At 42.4% G+C, this 15,327-nt stretch overlaps 2 protein-coding genes across 26 annotated transcripts in view; one reads left to right on the forward strand and one right to left on the reverse strand.

The window, feature by feature from the left end:
• Window positions 1-5,502, forward strand: part of RNF32 (ring finger protein 32) — a 37,074-nt gene extending 31,572 nt beyond the window's left edge. For 11 of the 14 annotated variants that reach the window (XM_055115568.2, XM_055115569.2, XM_055115561.2 and 8 more), the window contains 2 exons: window positions 3,446-3,613; window positions 4,140-5,502. In XM_055115568.2, coding sequence (XP_054971543.1) covers window positions 3,446-3,613; window positions 4,140-4,376 — 405 coding nt within the window. In that variant the 3' untranslated portion in view covers window positions 4,377-5,502. Of the gene's footprint in view, window positions 1-3,445; window positions 3,614-4,015 lie in introns of all 14 variants that reach the window. The other 3 variants (XM_055115571.2, XM_055115570.2, XM_055115572.2) reach the window with 1 other exon arrangement.
• Window positions 5,503-7,652: 2,150 nt separating this feature from the next.
• LMBR1 (limb development membrane protein 1) overlaps window positions 7,653-15,327 on the reverse strand; it is a 211,411-nt gene continuing 203,736 nt past the window's right edge. For all 12 annotated transcript variants that reach the window (XM_034965351.3, XM_034965345.3, XM_063606434.1 and 9 more), the window contains one exon: window positions 7,653-11,921. In XM_034965351.3, coding sequence (XP_034821242.1) covers window positions 11,836-11,921 — 86 coding nt within the window. In that variant the 3' untranslated portion in view covers window positions 7,653-11,835. The remainder of the gene's footprint in view (window positions 11,922-15,327) is intronic.

Consider the following 15,327-nt stretch of genomic DNA (forward strand, 5'->3'; position numbering starts at 1 on the left):
GACAAGTCTGTTTCTTTCAACAAGCGCCTACTATGGTCGGTGCGTGTACTGAGCTCTTGAGAGGGTTTAAAGGCAGGGTGTGACGACAGGTGCAAAACCCTTTAAAAACCCTGGATGCTATTATCAGCGTTAAGAACAACAGTCCTGGCCCCAGGACTAATAAAGGAGATAGGACCTGTATGCCACAGTGACTGAGGCAGAAGGAGGCAATAGGTGACATCAGCATTGGACCTCAGGGTCTTTGTCATCAATAGGGCCACTTAGGAGTCACCCAACACAGTTGTTCAGAGCATATGAGCTCTATTTCCATCTAAAGTGTTGGAAGGAAAATGTACTTTAAAAAGTCCTAATGATGCTGTCTTTGGAAGTTTATCTTGAGCTAAGTAACTCATTTATGTAACATCAGGACAGCCGGGATTGCTCCAGGCATCCTGTAGAGAGAGCGATACACTCACGTATGATAGAATATATGCACACACAGGTGACACTGTAACATAAATGCATATAGATGTACATACATATTTATATGTGGCCCGCACACTTAGTCTGTTCCTCTCTCAAGTGGCTTCTGAAAGCGCACGCACAGCGATACCCATGCTTGGAGTTGGGAGGTGACACCTCCAGGAATGATAACTAATGCTGTGTTAAATAACTTTGCATATTTAAAAATGTCATCGGTAACTTCTATGACCGTGGTTCTTAAACCTGAATGGGCCTCAGAATCACCTGGAGGGCTTGTAAAACAGATCGCAGGGCTCACCCCGCGGACTGTGGCCTCGGCAGGCCCGGGGCGAAGCCTGAAGCTCTGCTTTTCTCACAGATTCCCAGGAGCTGAGGCTGCGGGTCTGGGCCCCACCTTGAGAATAAACACCCAGATCATATCGATCATTTCATTCAATTGATCAGTCATTCCAGATAGTACTTTTATGTCCAAAACTAATCTCAGAACATACCTCACAAGTTGAAACACTTTGCAAGGTCTGGACTAGAATGTGACCCTTTTTCTGAGGTATAATTTTGAAGGAAGAAAAGATCTTGCTTTTCAGGCATATGTGGAAAGTATCTCACACTTAAAAACAATTTACAGAAAATCTGAATTACAAAGCATCAATTGGAGGTAACTGTGTATATTTCCAAGTAATTTTTCCTTTTACAATGTATAGAGAACTCTTCTACTTTCAATAATTTATTTAGATATTATTAGATATTTGAAAGGCCAAGGAATAAAGAAAATTAAAATTAAAGCCTTAGGAAACGTTACCGATTCAAGACCCTAAATTAAGATACAGCTGCTTGGCAGTTATAATTACATTCAGAGTGAAAGAGCATTTGACTCATAAATAGAAAAGCAGCTTCCACCAGGCTTCCAAGTACGGCTAATCCCAAAACACAGGTGCCTGGAAGATCCTCAGCCACCCCCTTCATTCAAACCCCAACCCTTGTGGACTGCCTGCTGTGTTCACAGAATGTTCTTTACTCAAAAGGACCTCTCATCCTTAGAGCCATACTCATTCTTCTAACATCCCAGGGACAAAGGCAGCTCATAGTCTCCACAGCACTCGACCCTGCGCTGTCTCACGATCTTTTTGCAGAAGGGAGAGAATTGGAAGAGAACTCCATGTCCTCAAAGGCACCTTCAGAAGTCTGGTGATTTAAATACTACGTTCTGCCAGGTTGCTCCACATTAATAAAAAAAAAAAAAAGAAAAAGTGAACGTGAGGACTCCAGTAGACTAGAATATTTGAAACCTGGACAGTCATGGACCATCCAAAATGCATTTTCCCCATCACATATCTAAATGTGTGAGATCTCCACGGGACTTGTTCATTTCATCCTTCTTTGTGCTTCAAGCTCGATTCCATGAAGCAGATGTAACTGCTGAATCAGGGAACTTCTCACTGCTGGACAAATAACCCCCCGAATTTCAGTGACTGAAAGCCAGAGCTTCGGTCTCATAGGACAGTTCAGGTGTCCTGGCTTGCAGGCAACATGCCAGCCTGTGGGGCTCGGGAACTGTCTCCCTCTGCCCTTTATCTGCCACCCCCCGGGCCTGGAGAACACCCAGAAGAGACATGAGCCACGTCCATCTGGAAGAACTACTTCACGTGGCCCCACCTGGGCATGGGGGAATGGGAAATGTCATCTCTGGGTGAGCCACAGCTCTGCACTTGAAAGGACAAGCAAGAGGGCAGGAAGCGTGGCTGACAGTCACCATTGGCACAACCTTTTACACACCTTATTCTCCTTTGCTTTACACTCTTCACATGTCCTAAAAAGGAGCTGCTGGTGTGGCCCTGAATGAGCCACCTACCTGTGCCTCAGATGACACCGGTGGCCACTCTGTAATGACTCAGACCTTTCTAGTGTAGGATGGCTTGAGCCCGGGAGGCCGAGGCTGAGTGAGCATTGATGGCCCCAAGCACTCCAGTTTGGGTGACAGAGCGAGATGCTGTCTCCACCAAACCAAACAAAAATACCAAAAAAACACAAAGTACTGTATTCAATTAATAAACGTTGAAGTGATAATATTTTGGATATGTTGGGTCAGATACAATATTAACATTAATTTCGCCTTTTAAAAAACTTAATGTGACTGCCAGAAATTTTAAAATTACATACGTAGCTCACAGTATGTTTCTATGGGACAGAGCTGATCCTGCGAAATTTGAACTTTTCTCTCAACTTTTAATTTCAAATGTGTTCCTGCTAATGGTCAAAGCTCACAACCAAGAAAACAGCAGGGGAGGGAAACAATATACCCTTTTCCCCTACCCTCCTAAATTCTTCAGCTGGAGCCCTGTAAGTTAAGCTTTACGAGAAAATTACACGGATTTACTTAGTAAGTCCCATGTGATATGGAAGCCTTCCTAAGGCAGCGGAGACCCGAAGGGGCAGCAGAGACCCGAAGAGGCAGTAACGCCTGAGCGCTTTCTATGCTAGGTTGGATGAGGACACAGAGGTCGTGGGGAAGCGTGACAGGACAAGGGGTGAGCTGAGGGTGGTCGGTGGGAACCACGGCAAGGCCTGTGTGCTGTCTCCTCCCGGCTCCCTCCGTCTTTGGAGACGAGGGTGCCTCTCACAGGAGGGTCCTATGACCCACTTTGGGGGTGGGGAGAGGTCAGACGGTCCCTCCTGCAGCCGTCATTTCTCAAATTCCTTTGGGAAGGAATGTTTTTTCCTTAAAATATTCAGTATGCCAAGGTGCCGTATTTTGGGGTAGTGTGTTCTGGACTCCATCAGATAGGGGTTCTTGTGGTCATCTGTCCAGATAGATTATCTGGATTTATAGTTAAGTAAAATAGACATATATCTATTTCCCTAAAAAGTATTATTCGAAGACAGAGACGAGGAAGGTTACCAAAATAGATGGTCAGGCTCGAGAGCGCTTCCCTGCAACCTCCACCGAGCTCAGGTGTGAGCTTACCCCCCGCTCTGTCCTCCTCAGTTCACAGAAATCAGCCACCGCATCCTGTGCTCATACAACACCAACATTGAAGAGCTCTTTGCAGAAATCGATCAGTGCTTGGCCATAAATCGAAGTGTTCTTCAGCAGTTGGAAGAAAAATGTGGCCATGAGATCACAGAAGAGGAATGGGAGAAAATCCAAGTGCAGGTAGGCTGGCAACCAGCAGACTCAGCTGCAGCTGCAGAGGCTGTGGGGAGTGGCATGTGGGGGGAGGTCGAGGACTCACTTTGGGGAGCCTAGGAGTGTCAGGTCCGGGGTGCAGCCGTGGAGGCTGTGGGGGTGGCATGTCGGGGGAGGTCGAGGACTCACTTTGGGAAGCCTAGGAGTGTCAGGTCCGGGGTAACCGCTGCCCTAGCTGCCCCTGCACCTGTGGTAGGACTTTCCTCATGGGCTTTAGGGTGACGGCAAAGGTCCCTTCAGTTTGAAATTCTGGAAGTTCCTGTTGGATGTTGCTTATCACAGGTGGGTTACTAACCCTTTCCACAGTTCCCAGGAGTAACAGAGTGTGTGTGTATATATATATATATAATGCCTGTGATTTTAACACAGAATGAAACTTCCGCATGTTTCGAAGACCCATGTCTCGGGGCACGTGGTTCGCATTTCAGTTGAAGTAACTTTCTGCTGTGATGAAACTAACCCGCGTGGCCTCTTCCCGTCCTGTGTGCCGCAGGCTCTGCGCCGGGAGACCCACGAGTGCTCCATCTGCCTGGCCCCTCTCTCCGCTGCTGGCGGTCAGCGCGTGGGCGCGGGCCGGCGTTCCAGAGAGATGGCCCTCCTGTCCTGCTCACACGTGTTCCACCATGCGTGTCTGCTGGCACTAGAGGAGTTCTCCGTGGGAGACAGGCCTCCTTTCCATGCCTGTCCTCTCTGCCGCTCCTGCTACCAGAAGAAGATTCTTGAATGTTGAATTCATAGTCAAGGAAAGTTAGGTAATTCTGAGGAAAAAAGTTTACCATCATTTTGGATGAACTGCATGAATTCTGGGTTAAGTACTACAATGTAATCTGTTTCCCAGGGAAATAAGCTATTGGTAGTTGTAGGAAATCTTAGTATATTTTAAAAGCTGACAGCCCACCTAATTTTAATCTTTGGTCTCTAAAAAGTAAATTTCAAATTTATGAGTTTAATCACTTCAAATATGAATAGCAAAAAATGAGAGCTTGCTTACTTCTAAAAATTGAGGTTAAGATATAGCTAGTGTCTGAACAACACTCCTTAAAGTAAGTTCCAAATGTAAAACACTCCTTAAGTTCCAAATGTTTTCCGCTAATACTTTGTCCTAAAGCCTTTGCCATTCCTAATACTCGTTTTGTAATAATTGCTGTATTTCTGTGTAATAAAATATAAAAATAAAATATTCAGTGGTATTCAACATCAAAAAAGTGCAAATTTTAATGTCTTAGAGCAATAAAGACTGTTTTAGTTCACACATTTTAAAAAAAAGTGAACCTTTTTGGATAATTGTTTTTGTCACTGGTTTACTATTACTGGGAGCTTGGTTATTTACAGTAACCAGTTACAGTCTCATCGGTTAGGTTACCCCTAGCCGAGTAACAGATAAAGCCCCAACTCTCAGTGGCTCGCTGAAGACACATGATTTCTGAGGTGTCCAACCCATGTCAGCCATGGGTGAGGCAGGGCGAGGGTACACCATGTGTGACCCTGGCTCCTTTTGTCTTGTGACACAGTCTTCTTTGCCCCCGAGTCCCCAGTGAATCCTGTCACTGCTGGTGGAGGGGCAGGAGGACATTGTTCCAGGCCATGCTTGGGAGTGGCGCTCATCACTCCAGCCACAGGTAACTACAAGGGGCAAGGAAAGGGCAGGGCGCGGGCCCAAGAGGAAGAGGCCAAGTGGGTGTGCACATGGCATGGGCTCAGAATAACCCAGCATCTAATGTGAGAAGAAATGCCAAAATTTCTATTTATTTTTATCTCATCCCTTAGAAAAAATACTCTCCTATGTTTTGTGATGTACACATTATATAGCTACATATGTATCATTTATGAATAAATATGCATATATTGGGGTGTGCTCATTTTTTAAGGATGTATACTATCAAAAAATTTGCAGACTAATTTGGAGAATGTTTTAAACAATGAGTAAGCACTTTTATTCTAAGAGCGCAGAGGGAAACTGAATCACAGAACCTCAATTTTCTGTAAGCTGACATCTCTCTCCCCATAGCGTGACAGGCAAAGCACAGGCACGTGTCAAAGGCCAGAGCAGTCCGATTCCGCCGCCCTAAACTTTGGATCTAGAAGGAGAGTCCCGGAGATACATGGATCATTCAGTGATGCGAAGAGCCCAGGAAAGGTTGTGCCTAAGGCTGTGCCCAACACTTCTTCCGGGGCTTTCTCATCACATCTGTGAGCCATGCCATCCACCCCGTAAACCTTCCGTGCCTATGTTGGCAGAGTCCATTTCTATTCTTTGCAACCAAGTGCAGTACTTTACTGACACAGGAACTAGTGTTAGTTGCAGGCAACAGATACTTAGGAAAATCGGTGGGATGAAAGGCAGGAATGGTCATCTAACTTCACTGAGGATGAGGGTCGCGAAAATCCCATGAGTTCTGAGGAATGGTCCAGGGCAGCCTGTGACAGTTAACAGAAAATCAGGCAATTTTCTTACTGAAAAGTGGCCATGGAATGGCACGCCCATCGAAGGCTTGCGAGACCAAGTTGCAACCACAGAACGATAAAAAGGACCTGAATGAAGCAGCTACTTCTCTGGACAATTTGAAGATAACGCCACATTGTCAGGTCAAGTCAGGAAAACAGTGCAAGCTTTTATACAATTACTCCACAGCCTCATCAGGTCTCTTCTATAAAAATTGGGACACTGACCAAGAAAGAGTGGGGCCTTTGGAAACATGAGTTCATGGGAGGACTCGGCGGACAGGAAGAGCCCTGTCTGCTGCCCTCATTGTGTCTTCCTGGTCAGCTACAGCAGTCCCTACGGGATGTGGCCATTCCTCCCTTATTTTAACAGGTTGGAACCCACTTGTCTGATAGTCACCTTGCAAGATGAAGCCACTTCTTGTGCCTTCTCACACATCCCTTTTTGCCTTTAAATCCTACTTAATTAGGAGCCTACCATTCCACGGGCGGGGGAATCATTAAATCAGTATCAAGTCCAGAAAGAGAATTCTTAGCGAATTGTGGGACTGGAGGCATTTGATAAGAATAAAGGTTATAATCTAGAATGAGGATACCTGTCATGAATCTTTATCAACCAGATAATAGAACTGTAAGGTACATGAATGAAAAAGAAACTGAAAAGCTAAAACAAAGAAAAAATGAGACTGCGGTTGTACTGGCCTGTATTTACATCCAGTTCATCTGCCCACTGTAAGCGTGACCCCAGGCAAATGTCTGCAGCTTTCTGAGTGGCGTCCCTTGTCGGTAAAATGCAGGTGTGTATTTTCGGCTTCGCAAGGTGGTCCTGGGGGTGACTGTGGGACGACAGAGAACTCGACCCTCCACACCACCCCCCAGGCCCCTCTCACCACCCCTCCTTCCAAGTCTTTGATGAGATTCCACAGTAAAGACTAAAAAGAAAAGAAAAAGTGAATCACTCTTCAGACTGAAGGATAGCCAGGCCAGAGAGGTGGCGAGGAGGAAGTGAGCAGGAGGAGGACGATGCTCCACTTGTCACTTAGTTCTCTGACTCTACTGTGGAGTCCATACAGAACAACTGTGGATGACTTCAAGATGCTGTAAAAGAAAAGTTGCAGAATCAATATAAATAGCTACAGCAGTATCAAATATGCTTGGTTCTCAAGTGTCAGTGTTTGTAAGCGGCATCGTTCATTCAGTAACAGCTTTTCAAAGGAAAGGAAAGGAGAAGACATTACAACAGCCACAAAACGGTTTTAGTAACTGTTAAAACTTCAGTTCTCAGACCCATAGCCCACACGTGACTCTCCACCTCCTCACACTCAGACACGACAGATTCTTCTACATCACTCTAGTCCTCCACAACCACTCACATCAGGGCCGCCCTGCTGTTCATAATCCAGGCTCATAAACTTGACTTCTGTAGCACCTTTAGAAGTAACAGCAGAACACCAAATCCATATCCAAGAATAATGAGGTTTTGTGTGAAGTTCCTATTTGATTATAGTTAACCTTGAAAAAATTTTTTCCTAATTAAAGAACACAGAATTGGAAGTTAAATAACTTCTCTTGAAAAGGTAAGTTTATTGCCTAATATTCCTTCAAGACATATGGATCAATCACCAAGTTTTGAAATTTTGTATATATTTGTGACTTTTAGGAACTTCTCCTGATATTAATTACATTTTCTACAGTGCAACAAGTAATTTGCATACACAGTACTTTTGCTTCAGTGGTATTTGCAGCAATAATTTTTACCTAAACAATATTCAAAAACCAAAAAAAAAAAAAAAACCTCCAAAAAGGTCTTTGTATTATTTCTTCTTTTAAACCACATTCCAAAGGGATGCTTTTCAAACTGAAGTCTGCCATCTATTAGGAGGCCACAAAGTAACTTAAGTGTCTGTGTCTAGTATTTTTAAAAATAATAAAACAGAAGATGCCAGCATGCACACTTAGGAAAAACGAGTACTGTCTTGTTAAATTTTTGCTTATACGTATCTGAGAGAGAGAGAGAGAGAGAGAGAGAGAGAGAGAGAGAGAGAGAGAGAGAGAGAGAGTGTGTGTGTGTGTGTGTGTGTGTGTGTGTGTGTGTGTGTAATGGGTTATTTCTTACTGTGGTCAAAAAGTTGAAAGCCACTGTAAGTAGGCTTCTGTCTGCCAGTAAATTAACCAGATGCTAGCAGCATTTATTCTTCCAAGAACTCTGGGTTAAGCTGTCCAGACCACAAGTAGGTGCTGTTCAGTCCTTTTATGGAAAAAATTAGAGATATCAAGTCTAAATAATTCAAGTAATTAAATAAAATACATGCTATCAATTATTGATGCTACATTGTGGGTTATAAGAAATTGTTCTACCAATAACTGCACAACAGAGAAAGAAAATATCCATTTCTTAATTCAACATTCATCAGAATAATTACTGCCCTCTATAAAACTGAAATGGAATTAACCTATAAATACCCTTAAGTTTTAGCCATGATGATATTTCAGATGGAAAAAACAAAAGAACAAATAAACCCCCCATATAAATGCTTATAAACCAAATATGAAATCACTTTTTGTACAACTTTTAATTTCTAAGACATTTAAAAAGTCATACTAAAAGTATCTCATAGAAACAAAGACTAACAATTTGTAAACAAAACAATCTGTAAACAAAAATCAATTACTAGTGTGTCCAAATGTTATTTTTAAAAGTTAACATTATACCAGTTTTTTCAAGTTTAAAAAGTCGGTGCTGCATCTATGTTCACATTAAAAAAAAAACTTGTAAGAATTCTGCCTTTATGCATTAAATAACGTGCCACCAACAAAACCGGCACATAAGAGCCTGTAAATGATGAAAACCTGCATCCCTGGCAGACGAGGTCATCACTGAGGCTGCAGGGAGGGCCATGGGCACCCAGCAGATGGGGAGGCTGCACTGCCACTGAGAGCAGGTACACGTGCGCCTTTAACGCATCTGAGAGCAAAACGCGAGAGGCTCCGTCCATCTCTACTAACCAGCACCTTAGTGCAGCAATTTAAGGAGCTAACATTAGTGTGTATGTGTGTACAAATTTCATGTAAAGCCTCATATTTAGAGGTCTATTTTTACAGAGAATGTACATAAAGCTACGTAAATAGTAAATCTAAGAAGTATCTTGGAAAATCAGTAAAAATTAATACAAATGTTATAATCTGAAAACTTATCATTGTAAAATAATTTATTTAAGTATTGCAGAACCAATTAATAAGAATCTGCAAATTTTCCCCAAGAAACTCTGGAACCATAGTGCCTAATGCCCTTTAAAATCGATACTAAAGGAGAGAGAATAAAAGGACTGCTTGATGTGACAGTCACCGGTGCATCCCCATCCAGTCGGAAACAAAATTGTAGCTCCAGAATTGACCTGATGATGAGCATCTGCAGCTCTGCCTTCCAGGGTCTATCTCCTCTCTTTCACTGGCGTGCAGGAACTGCAGTAAAATGAGGACCCCCAGAGCGACTGTCCTTACCAGGACTCAGAACGTTTGGCCTCCGTATTCTGGCATCCATTTCTGGAGTTCGTCATATAAAGCAGCCTCCGACCTAGCTCCAATGGAAGCACCTGCATTTGGAGTCAGTCTCTCCAGAGGCAGATGCTTGGGCATGTGCTCAGGAAGAGCCTCGAGGAACTGTGATTACGCAGCAGCCCAAGGCTGTAACAATCTATTTGTTCTCAAGGCATCTGAGTCCCAGGTTCGAAGCCGTCCTTCCACCCCATGCATATCCTTTGCTTCAACAGCAGTGAGGATGCCTCCAGGAAGTGTATTGTACTCAGGGCTTACAAATCCAAAACTGGCTTAAGTCCTCGGATGGAGAGAAACTTCCAAATGAACAAAAAGTTGAGCTAAACATTGAAAAGTTTAGTATTTTACTTAAAAATTTTCAGACATTTTCCAAGTATCTAGGAACTCTGTGGACGTGCCTGAAAGTGGTGTAAGTGAGAAGTGATACTACTCTACTCCTGAGTTTCTTTCTGTTCTTCCCTTCACTTGGTCTACTCAAAGTATGGACTCCAAGCTTCACTAAAAATCAAACCTGGCAATTAATACTTCAATAGGCATAACAATGAATTTGGAAAAGAGCTGAATTTTATTAACTTTTTAGGTATGTCGATTTTATGCTGAGAAATTCACCAGTACTATACTGGTGGTATTTACTGAAGCTTGTTTAGAATCACAAAATGAATGTTCTTTTATTTTAAAACCAAGCTGCATTTTAGAAAGATGTGAAGCTCGGAAGGAAATGCAGACGTATAAATAAGGGGGAAGTGTACTCAACAAAGGTTGTAAATATACAGATTAAAGTTTCTTATTATTTTGGTTTAAAGTGGAAATTTCTGATGTCAAATAGACACAGCCTGCGTTTCATAAATTTCTCCCAGAAAACCTTTAAATGTAACAATTTGAAAAAAATGTTTTACTTTTGTCTGAACACAGACAATCTATTTTCATACACACAGTGCATGTGAACATATTTATATAGCAGATTGCATAACTACGAATTGTGTGCAAATGGGCCCATCTCCTATTTTTGCATGCACAGATTTCGGTATTCTATCCTACTGGATGGTTGACACAGAGTGCAATGTCATAGTTTTTATTCAGTGGACTTAAAGCCAAGAAACCATCCCAATAATTATTTACAATTTAATAACTGAATGATTATCAGATCGTGTTATACTGCAAAACTGTTCTTACACCATGAATGCTGATGCTGTGAACTTTGGATGTTAAACTGGTAAAAGCTGGAGGCTTCGAATGGCATATGCAAATGTAACCAAAGCCTGAGGACTATGAGGAAAGAGGAGTTTCTACCACTCGGCATTTATAGTTTTTATATGCATTGCAGAAGCATGGGGAATTAAGTGATCTCTGAAAAAAATGCTTTAAAAAACTGAGTATACATATAGCCTATAAGGTAAAAATCCAAGTTACAAGTGTATTAAACACTGGCAACTATGTTATCAGAGGGAATACTGAATTATATACATAAACTGTCATTAAACTGTGATTACATGATACTTCCTACCACAGCTTATTAGACTGTACAACAGAAGATATTCCTGTGGCTCCCTAAGGCTCCAGGTTTAAAAGAATTTAGTATTTTCCCCTTGGCTCAAAGTCTAATCAGTATCATTCTATAACATAAATCAGAAACTACTCTTTTTGCTTTTAAGGAAATAAGAAACATAATTGCAACCATTACAGCTCCAACATACACTGCAAAAATGATATCTACAAGCAGTTCCCACTGCATTTGAAAAATGCATTTTCTGAAGAAGCTTCACTTAGTACCAAGGATGCCTTTCAAGTCAGCTTCTACATTCTGAATAAAGTACATAATGGGATTTAAGTACATCTTTAGAAGTCCCGGAGTTTGCCTTTTCTAACATTTTCGTATCAGGTGAAAACAATTTTTTCATATGGGTGATTGTATTTACCAACATGAGCAAATGTCTACAGAAGAATGCGCTGTTCTATATGTCTGTAAGGAATCTGCACTTAACTGGAAACTACAGGGTCCATCAGAAAGTTAAATTTAAAAAAGATCAGCCATAGCCAAGTTCTTCGTAGATGATGAAAAAAAAATGGCACTGATAGGTCTAGGTTCTGAAGAGGGGCCACGGTTGAAAAGGAAATGCTTCTACATGGGACAGGAATGTCGTGAGTCTGGAGTTCTCGGGTCTCTTGGTGGCAGAAGACGCCGTCTGTGCGTCTCACAGTGCTTTCTGATGCCCATTTACAGAAGTCTTGGCTGTTTCTGAATCCCTTGAAGTATTTGGTAAGTGAAGTTTATGAAGCCCTGCAAAAAAATTAAGAAAATGGTGAGAAATGATATATTGCTGAGTGGCTGGGAAAGGGTTAGGGTAGGGAGAAGAGGAGATTTACAAAGCTAAGTGTTATTTGGAAAGCTGTGAGGTGCTGGCCAGATCCCCTTGAGGAATGAATGATTTCTTCTCCCTACTGGCAACCTCCCTTTGGGGATGGCCTAAGCTGAAGACTGCTGCAGGGCGGAAGTCCTGCCCCTTCCAGGACAGCACGTGAGGGTCCTAAGAGCCTGTCCCTTCTTCTCAGTTCAGTGGAGCTCTGAAGGGCCATCGAAGTCACAACATCCCCGAGGGCCAGCAGAGGCTTCCAGTGTGACTGCATCACGGCACAGTTCCTCCCTCTGCACAGCCCCTTCCTCTTCCGTTGCCAACCCGGCTAATAAACCTCTTCCTGGCAAGCAGATTCCCATCTGAAGTGTGCTTCTCAGGGAACCTAACCCGAGACAGATACGTTCCCACTTGCATTTTAAAATGCACACACACAGGCTGGGCGTGGTGGCTCACGCCTGTCATCCCAGCACTTCAGGAGGCTGAGGTGGAAGGATCGTTTGAGCTGAGGGGTTTGAGACAGGTCTGGGCAACATTGTGAAACCCCATGTTCATGAAAAACACAAAAATTAGCTGGTTGCAGTGGCTCATGCCTATAATCCCAGCACTCTGGGAGGCTGAGGTGGGAGAATTGCTTGAGCTCAGCAGGTTGTGACTGCAGTGAGATGTGATCACACCACTGCACTCCAGCCTGGGTGACAGAGGAGACCCTGTCTCAAAAAAATTTTAAATAAAGTGAAATAAATTGCCCCTTACACACATGCAGGAAAATGTAGGGAAAGCCACAGCCAAATATTAATATGTAATTAAAAAGAAAAGAATGGAAAACATTACTAAAAAAGAAAGAAATGACAAAAGAATAAACTGAACATAAATAATATCTCACTACCCAAAGGTATTTCACAGAATAAAAAACTATCACTATCTTTTAAAGTTACATTTATTTCTCTCTGTATCATATAACAATTATTTACATAATATACCTGATACACAGACCAACATTGCCCTCTCACAGGGAGAAAGGGCAGAAGAAAATGTAAGAGCTTCTGTGGCACTGGAGCTTCAAGCACTTTAATAAAAATGAAACGCAATGACATACAGCAACACAGTCAGGTGTTGCTCAACAACAGGAATGCATTCTGAGAAACGCGCTGTCAAGCGATTCCGTCGCTGTGATGCCATCATAGAGTGTATCTACACACCCGGAGGGCACAGCCATGCCATCCCTAGGCTGCAGGGTGGGGCCGGCTGCTCCTCAGTTACCAAGCAGACGGCATGTCACTGTCCTGAGTGCTGCAGCCACTGCGGCACCATGGCACATATCTATGCATCTAAAAACATATGAACCTAGAAAAGCTGATGCGTGCTGCCAGGACATTACAACAGCCGCCACGCCACTGCTGGCAGAAACGGTTCAGCTCCATGATCATCTGCTGTGGCCACTGTCACATAGGCAAGTGGTCTGTTATTGACCAAATGATCATCATGTGGCCTCTGGCCACACAGTAGCACTTCCACAGGGCAGATGTTGAGAAAATACTTTTCACGAAGCTCAGACCTTTCTGGCATCTCAACAACTTACTTGGAAAAGATTTTTCTCCCTAAAATTTCACATGGTAACTGACCTATTAAGCAGTTTTACATCACTCATAAACTAATATAGCACTCCAAATTTTAATCTTTCTGTCACCTGCATATCTTAATGAAAGAAAAGGTAAAACTGAGCCTGTCTATGTTTGAATGGGAAGGAAAAAAAGAAATCAATCCAACACAAAAAATGGTCAGGTCCCAGGAATGACAATAGGAACCCACAGCCGCTGGAGTTGAGGAAGTGTGCTAAAATCAAGCTTGTTAGAAAAGGGACTGAGTGAAGACAGAGGATCACTGCGCTACCCACTGACTGAGCTGAAATGAAGGCACCCTTTTAGGATCGATTATCTGAGTTCACGCCTAAAATCAAGCTTGTTAGAAAAGGGACTGAGTGAAGACAGAGGATCACTGCGCTACCCACTGACTGAGCTGAAATGAAGGCACCCTTTTAGGATCGATTATCTGAGTTCACGCCTAAAATCAAGCTTGTTAGAAAAGGGACTGAGTGAAGACAGAGGATCACTGCGGTACCCACTGACTGAGCTGAAATGAAGGCACCCTTTTAGGATCGATTATCTGAGTTCACACCTAAAACTTGGCTGTCATGTAGGTTATGCATTCTGAAATGTTCTGATGTGTCTCTTCTGCAGACAACTCCAGAAACAATCCCGTCCATTACCACCATCACCACAGCTAAATTTCTAGTGTTTACTATGTGCTAGATATTCTCTGAGATGGATACTATTATTATCAATGGGCAGAGTAGCAGAGGGGAAAAAATCTCTACAAAAAAAAAGAAAGAAAGGGGATAGCTACTTTACAATGAAATTACAAGTCTCAGCGAAATTCAAACATTACATATACTTAATAAGACTCTTTTTCTGTGTATAAATTGCCCCTTAGCACACCCCAAAGAATACTGAAAAACACTTGGGAAGAAAAGTAAATGTATCTATTAGGTAGTTTTATAGAACTCTTGCTAATTCTACTCTCTCTTATGGTCAAGGAACTGACATGCGTATAAGGCCTTTTATATCAGGTTATGTTTTATTACTTTAATAAAGGCTTTCTTAGCAAAATGATGTCCAGAATACCTAATTCAAAAGCTAAGCTTACGGCAGTTCATTTGCAACCATCTCATTTAGCGAATGGAAAGTGGAAATTTATCTGAAACCATGGCTAACTAATCTTGCTAATACTATAACAGGCTTAAAAATTAAGTTTTAATGCTAGACATCTGATAAAAAGGACTGTTTGATTCCTACTTCAAGTTGGGCCAGCTTTATTAAACCTAAGCATTAAAAGGTATAAATTATCTGGTGTGTCAGCTGAAATGAGCTGTGACTTTTTCCTGTCAGGCATTGCAATATTTGATGAGCCATCCCCTCCCAGGGCATATTCAAAGTAAAATACATATGGACAGCTCATCTGAAATCTTTCGCGCCTCCCAAAGGTCACCCTCTCAAACATCAAGGTTGGAAAGGCCTGGTGATGTGAGAAGCTTTATTGCTGCTCATATCATTTAAGTTATCTGAAAACTGGACCTTAATGAATCCATCAATATGTGGCCTTTTACAATAGCTAAAAGCCCCAATATGGAGTCATATGCATTCAAATCATGTCAACTCAGGTAAATGAGCTAATGTCAGGATTTTTAAAAATTTTCTACAAGAAGTCACTGCCTTTCCCTTCTTCTGTCATAAAATTACAACCCCCTCCCACCCCAAACCAAGATAATTTACT

This window comes from Pan paniscus, chromosome 6 (assembly GCF_029289425.2).
Source record: "Pan paniscus chromosome 6, NHGRI_mPanPan1-v2.0_pri, whole genome shotgun sequence".
In the NCBI taxonomy this organism is placed as follows: Eukaryota; Metazoa; Chordata; class Mammalia; order Primates; family Hominidae; genus Pan; species Pan paniscus.